This window comes from Coregonus lavaretus, assembly GCF_964263955.1.
Source record: "Coregonus lavaretus genome assembly, contig: HAP1_SCAFFOLD_9541, whole genome shotgun sequence".
Taxonomy (NCBI): Eukaryota; Metazoa; Chordata; class Actinopteri; order Salmoniformes; family Salmonidae; genus Coregonus; species Coregonus lavaretus.
The window spans coordinates 1-8,671 of NW_028162248.1; the positions used below are offsets into that span (position 1 = coordinate 1).

The 8,671-nt window shown below is 42.6% G+C and overlaps 1 protein-coding gene across 1 annotated transcript; it reads left to right on the plus strand.

Annotated features, from left to right (window-relative positions):
• Positions 1 to 2,033: 2,033 nt before the first annotated feature.
• LOC311119425 (transcription factor Sox-7-like) lies at positions 2,034 to 6,580 on the plus strand. Its single transcript, XM_084194119.1, has 2 exons — positions 2,034 to 2,585; positions 4,630 to 6,580. Exons 1-2 carry the CDS (start codon positions 2,354 to 2,356, stop codon positions 5,688 to 5,690), a joined length of 1,293 nt encoding a protein of 430 aa, XP_084050245.1. The 5' UTR covers positions 2,034 to 2,353; the 3' UTR covers positions 5,691 to 6,580.
• The last annotated feature ends 2,091 nt before the right edge of the window (positions 6,581 to 8,671 follow it).

An 8,671-nucleotide genomic window follows, 5' to 3' on the forward strand; every position in this document is an offset into this window, starting at 1 on the left:
GGATAAGAGCGTCTGCTAAATGACGTAAATGTAAAATGTGTCTGGCACTTCACTTTGACAGGCTGGTGACAGACAGACATACAGGCAGACACAGACAGACAGACATACATACATAGAGACAGACAGACATAGAGACAGACAGACAGACAGACATAGAGACAGACAGACAGACAGACAGACAGACAGACAGTTTCTATGTGGTTGTAAGGATAGGATGGGGGATGCGTCCTGCAGGGGTGTGTACGTGCTTGCGTGTGTGTGCGAATGTCCATGTGTCCTGCAGTGGTGTGTGCAGCCTACTTAATGGCCACAGGCAGCCCAAGAATGTCTTGTCAACAGGAACTCCTGGATCTGGCATCCTCTCCACTCTGCCACAGAGCTGACCACAGACCAGTGAAGGAAACTGATTTGTCACACACACGCGCGCAAACACGCACGCGCGCACTGAGAAGCTTGGCTGTTTTAACCACTGGCTAGTTCACTAGTTGAGAGGATAATGGGGTTGAGTTTTGAGATTCTACTTTTCTTGATTGATACACTTTTTATATGGATTAGGCTTACTATAACTTGTAGTGCCTCTCTATGGGGTCTAGGCTATGTCCCAAATGGCACCCTATTCCCTATATGGTATACTACTGCTGACCAGGGCCCTTAGGTATCTGGCCAAAAGTAGTGCACTAAATAGGGAATCGGGTGCGATTTGAGATGTAACCCAAGAGAAAGTTTTCAAACCAAGGCATGTGTTGACAGACCTTATTGATATAGCCTGCCGCCAGAGTAAATGCTGATATAATATTCTACTTTTCAGGTGAGGTAGGCTATCCTTAGTAACACTTCAGGTGAGGTAGGCTATCCTTAGAAACACTTCAGGTGAGGTAGGCTATCCTTAGAAACACTTCAGGTGAGGTAGGCTATCCTTAGAAACACTTCAGGTGAGGTAGGCTATCCTTAGAAACACTTCAGGTGAGGTAGGCTATCCTTAGAAACACTTCAGGTGAGGTAGGCTATCCTTAGTAACACTTCAGGTGAGGTAGGCTATCCTTAGTAACACTTCAGGTGAGGTAGGCTATCCTTAGTAACACTTCAGGTGAGGTAGTCTATCCTTAGTAACACTTCAGGTGAGGTAGGCTATCCTTAGTAACACTTCAGGTGAGGTAGGCTATCCTTAGTAACACTTCAGGTGAGGTAGTCTATCCTTAGTAACACTTCAGGTGAGGTAGGCTATCCTTAGTAACACTTCAGGTGAGGTAGGCTATCCTTAGTAACACTTCAGGTGAGGTAGGCTATCCTTAGTAACACTTCAGGTGAGGTAGGCTATCCTTAGAAACACTTCAGGTGAGGTAGGCTATCCTTAGTAACACTTCAGGTGAGGTAGGCTATCCTTAGTAACACTTCAGGTGAGGTAGGCTATCCTTAGTAACACTTCAGGTGAAGGTAGGCTATCCTTAGTAACACGATTTAGAAATGGACAGACTTGGTCTACTACTTAATTAGAAGTCATGGAAGTGTAAACAAATGGAAAGGTTGTCCCCATCATTATGCATCAAGCGTCTATTGGCATGTAAGCTTTTATATGTGTCTTATCAACAGATAACTTACAATAAAATAAAATAAACATCACTGTCAACACATAACATACAATAACATTTTTTTTTTAAATATCACTGTCAACACATAACCTACAATTAAATAATAATAGGCCTAATTTATTTGATAAAATAATGAAAACATTGAAAGCAGTGTCATGCCATTGGGGAAACTAAAGGTATATTCTATTCTCTATAAAATGCCAGCTAAGACCAATTGGGCCTATATCTTCTTTTATTACTATCGTTACCCCAGTTACAGTAAAAGCTGTTTCTGTTTTGGTGTATGACATGATTTAGTAGTAAATGATGCTGAAATGTCCCTCTCCCTGTTTTGTTTCCTTGCAGGTCTCAAGTTGCAATCAAGGAGGAGCTGAGAGTCCCCCCAGGGGGCTAGTGTTGTAACCTGCTCCTCAAATATAAAGAGCTGTTTGCCTTCCAAACGCAAGGAAACACTGCATTACAACGTCATAGGAGAACAGCGACCAGACGCACGGTTCATCTCAATAACCGACAGAGGCAACCAGTGTCGCCTAGACTACATCTCAACCAATTTAGTCAGTTGAAGAGTCAAACCATTTCTCTGTTCTAACAAAGTTCTCTATGTACTCATAGAACGTATTTGTCACGGCACATTTCACTGTTATAGTAAATTGAGATAGAGAGAAAAAAGTTTTCACTGCGCTGCGGGAGCGTGAGAGAGAGAGAGAGAGGCGCAACCGAACTTTGGCTGAGAGTGAGGAGAGCGGAGAGAGCGCGTAGAGAGCATGGCTGCCCTTATCAGCGTGTACTCGTCGTGGCCGGAGAGCTTTGAGTGCTCAACGGGAGATGGGGACGTGCCTGACGGACACGGCTCGCACAGGACTCCCGCGGACAAAGCATCGGAGCCGCGCATCAGACGGCCCATGAATGCGTTCATGGTCTGGGCTAAAGATGAGAGGAAGCGCCTGGCCCTCCAGAATCCGGACCTGCACAACGCAGAGCTCAGCAAGATGCTGGGTGAGATTAACGTTTATTTTTTACGGACATAGTTAATATTTTATAATTACATATTTAGGATATTGCTATTATTATTATTATTTAAAATATATATATATATTCTCCTTCTTCTTCTTCTTCTTCTTCTTCTTCTTCTTCTTACTTATTTTTATTATTACGCTATAGGCCTACGCATGCTCTGGCAAAAGTTATCCTATGTCAAATCAGAGCTATTCATAGCCTAAACCTTTTCGAAGTTAATTGAGATATCAACTCATAACATTTGTTTCTGTTTTGGTATATAAAAGTATATAAAGAAAATACAATATATAAAAACATAGTTTCTTAGTGTTTTTTTTTTTGGGGGGGGGGGGGGGGGGGGGGGGGGGGTTCTGATCACAAACATTAAATGTGTGCGCCTTTCACCTTTGAGCATCGTCCATATCTCCTAAAATAAAAACAAAAATAACTCCTCCCCGGGACCAAAACTTCAAGTGGCAGTTAGTTCATGAGTGGATGTCGCTAAATTCGATTAAAATGCAATCAATTCAATTGCACGTTCTTTACCAGTAGTGGTAGTTTATCAGGAGGCCTGTGGGTCACTTGGATTAGTGCATAAATCTCAGCGTGCATCCTGGCGCTCGCTCGCTCGCACGTCGTCATATTATGTTATATTTTAATATTATTATTTCATACAATTATTTTCACCCATTAGACATAAAAAAGGGCAAACTATATTAGGAAGTTAAATGTAAATATATATGTGCTAATTTGTTTAAATTTAGAAAGCATAGACCTGTCCATTCCCTATATTGAACTGACGGGGATAACCTTTTAAGGCTCAGAATTAAGACTTACATTTGACATATTTGTTGCTTTTTCGTTAAGATTAGGTTGCCTTTCGGTGTAACTGGTATACCAATAATTAATTATTTCGTTTAAATGATTGCGATTCATATTATTAAATTACTATGCATATTACGTTGCTCTTTAATAAATGGTATCCCGTATTTGCAGTGTGAATATAAGCATCTAATAAATTCATCCAGTCAACACGGGAGAGAGAGAGATATCATAGTTTATTCTTAATTTACATATATACACCTCAGGAGGGGGAAATTGACAATGTTTGCTGTAAATATATGCTATTGTTTTTCCATTCTCAGAACGAAGATTAAGCGTTCAGTAAAGCCATCTTGTGGGAATTGGGTCTTATAAAAGTGATGGCATTGCAACCTTTGGTTGTTTTAATCCTCACTAGATATTCATTCATTATCTCGATGATATTGGGAGTTGCTTTTCATTTGAATGCAATAGATAGGTAATCATGTTCAACACAACACTGTGTCACATTTTTATGTCGTGAACTATTGCTTTATATATCCTTAAAAAACTAATATTCCACTGAACATAAAACAAGAAAATAAGTGTATATTATTGATAATCTGTTACCTAAAAAGGTAGGAACTCCAGCACGCTGTTGATCTTGGATGTTTTAAAGACATAATACAATGACTTAAAAAATTTTTTTTTTTCATTTTAACAACATTATAAGTGTTTATTATGGATGAAAAACAGATATTATGTTTCTTTGTATCCCACACCAATGTTTCAGTCCACTTTTTAAAATCCTTGTTTCTATTAAACATGCCATACAAATAAAGGCATTTGAATTAATTATATGAAGAGTGCCTTGGTCCTCCTTTCTTTTCGATGACCAGTTCACCCCTTTGACCAAAGAGCACCGTCTGTCTACCAACAATTACTATTGTGTACCTTAGTAGCGCTTCCCTTCCTCCTCTTTCTACATAATACAATGTCTTTAAAAAAAAATATGTTTCATTTTAACAACATTATAAGTGTTTATTATGGATGAAAAACAGATATTATGTTTCTTTGTATCCCACACCAATGTCTCAGTCCACTAATACAATGTAATCTAAGTCCTGTTACATAGTTTTTCCTCCATAAACTATTTCTGTATATGGCCTTACAAACAATGAACAAGAAATCAATTATTATAGTGGACAGTAACGAGTCCTGTTTCTTATTTTTTCCTCCCCAGGCAAGTCGTGGAAGGCCCTGACCCCTCTTCAGAAGCGCCCGTACGTAGAGGAGGCCGAGAGGCTGCGGGTGCAACACATGCAGGACTACCCCAACTACAAGTACCGCCCTCGCCGCAAGAAGCAACTGAAGCGCATCTGTAAGCGTGTGGACCCCGGGTTCCTATTGAGCAGCCTGGGGGGGCCTGACCAGAATGCCCTGACTGACCCCCGGGGTAAAGAAGGGGAAGGAGGTAGGTTGTCCTCATACTCTTCCCCCAGCCCGGTTAGATCCTTAAGAGATATACCGTCCAGCAGCACCTACCCCTACGACCTCCCCACCCCGCCTGAGATGTCCCCTCTGGACACGGCCCTGGACCACGACTACCCCTCCTACTACCCCACCTCCTCTTCCTCCTCTTCCTCCGTCTCCTGCTCCGAGGAGCGTCACCAGCACCAGCGTCAGGATCAGAACCCCGGAGGTGGAGGTGGTGGTGGAGGTCACATGGGCCTGAGTCCTCCACCCTACCACCCTGACTACACCCAGACCCAGACTTCCATCCACTGTGGTGGCTCCCACTCCCACCTGGCCCACCTCTCCCACGTGTCCCAGGCCCAGTCCGGAGGCCTCATCCCTGGGCATCCTCTGTCCTACTACAGCCCATCCTCATGGCCCTCCCAGCTCCAGGTCCACCCGGGCCTCCAGCCCCACCATCACCCCCACTTGGGGCACCTCTCCCCGGGTCACCACAACCAGCACCACCTGGGTCAGCTCTCCCCTCCTCCAGAACGGAACCACGGCCAGAACCACGGTCATATGGAGACTCTGGACCAGCTGAGTCAGGTCGAGCTTCTAGGGGAGGTCGACCGTGACGAGTTCGACCAGTACCTGAACTCGACCGCAGCGGGTGCGGCGGCAGCTGGGGTGGGGGTGTTCCACTCCGAACACGGAGGAGGAGGAGCGATGACGGTGACGGGTCACATCCAGGTGACTTCTGGGAGCAGCGTTGTCGGGGAAAGCAGCCTGATCTCTGTGCTAGCGGACGCCACGGCAGCGTACTACAACAACTATGGCATTTCTTAGACAGGTTGTGGAGTTACCTGGTCACCATGCCGACGCCGTATGTGTCAAGCATCTCAGAGTAGGACTGCTGGTCTGGGATCAGGTCCCCTTTGTCCATGTCATCTTATTTATTGCGATCTAAAAAGGCAAAAAACTTTGAGACGCTTGATACCTATGACCCTATGGTAAGGCTGAAGATGGGGTTAGGGTGAGGTGCGACACAAGGACCAATCACATAGCAATATGATTGTTTTTTTGGGGGGGCCGAGGAAGGAGACAGGAGGGTGAAATGAGAAGGTGAAAGAGAAAGAGAGAAAGAGAGAAAGAGAGAAATAACTTTAATGGACACCTCAGGGATGTTCACATAGAACACCAGTTCATCACTTTTATCTGTCTATCTCCAAAACAGAACACCAACCGGACGGTTGGAGCAGTCGTTGTCCAGTTGTAAAATGTCTTAAACGTGTTGCCCAGTAAAGCGTGTTGTACAGATGCTCTTATCGCTTATTGATGCACTTTTGATGTTTCACCTTAAATGCTTTATTGTAATGCTATTATAATGAATTATTTCTGTTTTGAATGTTTGTATTATTTGTTACCCAACATTAGTTGGCGTTTTTACCTCAGTAGTTTGTATTTAAATGAGGATTAGATGTGCATTTCTTATGCAATTCTCCCAGACAACATGGTTTGCATCTCAAATGGTACTTTATTCCCTATATAGTGCATTACTTTTCACCAGGAACCACAGGGTTGACCATTTTGAGACGCAGCCATGGTGAAGAAAAATACTTTATATACTTCTTCTTTTCAAGTACTTAATATATCATCATAATCTTTACAATGAAAATAATAATGACTGTATGCTGATTTAGGTTTGTGAATTAATTTTAAATAAAGTTCCTCTTTTATATTGCCGTATTTGCAACTTGGATATGCCCACACACAGACACAGACTAACACTGAGCAGGGTTAGGCCACTAGAATCAGCCGCGGGACAATTTTAGTCAGAGCGAATGGGGGGGTTGAGGGGGATGGGGGGGTAAGGAGGGGGGTAAGGAGGGGGGGGGGGGGGATATACTATAAATTGAACACAACTAAACCCAAAAAGATTGTATATGAAAATAACAATAATTTCATATCGATGACATATGTCTGTTTTGTTATTTGTTGGAATATGGGGAACATATTTCTGAAATTAAACTCATATTTATCTAAATTCCTGGTGAATTAACCTTATTTGTTGACGGAAATCTAAGCGAGACACAGTGTTCTGGCAGGTCTGATTTATTTGTTGACGGAAATCTAAGCGAGACACAGTGTTCTGGCAGGTCTGATTTATTTGTTGACGGAAATCTAAGCGAGACACAGTGTTCTGGCAGGTCTGATTTTAATACAAGAGTGTCTGACTGTTGCTGACCCCTGCACTAATCAAATCAAATCAAATGTTATTTGTCACATGCGCCGAATACAACAGGTGTAGACCTTACAGTGAAATGCTGACTTACAAGCCCTTAACCAACAGGTGTAGACCTTACAGTGAAATGCTTCCTTACAAGCCCTTAACCAACAGGTGTAGACCTTACAGTGAAATGCTGACTTACAAGCCCTTAACCAACAGGTGTAGACCTTACAGTGAAATGCTGACTTACAAGCCCTTAACCAACAGGTGTAGACCTTACAGTGAAATGCTTACTTACAAGCCCTTAACCAACAATGCAGTTTTAAGAAAAATAAGTGTTAAGTAAACAACAGATGAGTAGAAAATAAAAGCAGTAAAATAACAGTAAAAATTACAGTAAAAATTACAGTAAAAACAACAGTAGGGCTATATACAGGCTATATACAGCTATATACAGGCTATATACAGGCTATATACAGGCTATATACAGGGGGTCCCGGTACAGATTCAATATACAGGCTATATACAGCTATATACAGGGGGTACCGATACAGATTCAATATACAGGCTATATACAGCTATATACAGGGGGTACCGGTACAGAGTCAATATACAGGCTATATACAGCTATATACAGGGGGGTACCGGTACAGAGTCAATATACAGGCTATATACAGCTATATACAGGGGGTACCGGTACAGATTCAATATACAGGCTATATACAGCTATATACAGGGGGGTACCGGTACAGAGTCAATATACAGGCTATATACAGCTATATACAGGGTGTCCCGGTACAGAGTCAATATACAGGCTATATACAGCTATATACAGGGGGGTACCGGTACAGATTCAATATACAGGCTATATACAGGGGGTACCGGTACAGAGGCAATGTACAGGCTATATACAGCTATATACAGGGGGTCCCGGTACAGAGTCAATATACAGGTTATATACAGGGGGTACCGGTACAGAGTCAATATACAGTTTATATACAGGGGGTACCGGTACAGAGGCAATGTGGGGGGGCACCGGTTAGTCGAGGTAATACAGTGAGGGAAAAATGTATTTGATCCCCTGCTGATTTTGTACGTTTTCCCACTGACAAAGACATGATCAGTCTATCATTTTAATAGTAGGTTTATTTGAACAGTGAGAGACAGAATAACAACAAAAAAATCCAGAAAAACGTGTGTCAAAATTGTTATGAATTGATTTGCATTTTAATGAGGGAAATAAGTATTTGACCCCTCTGCAAAACATGACTTAGTACTTGGTGGCAAAACCCTTGTTGGCAATCACAGAGGTCAGACGTTTCTTGTAGTTGGCCACCAGGTTTGCACACATCTCAGGAGGGATTTTGTCCCACTCCTCTTTGCAGATCTTCTCCAGGTCATTAAAGGTTTCGAGGCTGACATTTGACAACTTGAACCTTCAGCTCCCTCCACAGATTTTCTATAGGATTAAGGTCTGGAGACTGGCTAGGCCACTCCAGGACCTTAATGTGCTTCTTCTTGAGCCACTCCTTTGTTGCCTTGGCCGTGTGTTTTGGGTCATTGTCATGCTGGAATACCCATCCAAGACCCATTTTCAATG

Excerpts from the sequence above, each read along its gene's own strand:
- LOC311119425 (XM_084194119.1), top strand. The coding sequence starts at position 2,354 with ATGGCTGCCCTTATCAGCGTGTACTCGTCGTGGCCGGAGAGCTTTGAG. Across the intron at positions 2,586-4,629 it reads AGAGCTCAGCAAGATGCTGG|GCAAGTCGTGGAAGGCCCTG; the intron begins GTGAGATTAACG and ends TTTCCTCCCCAG.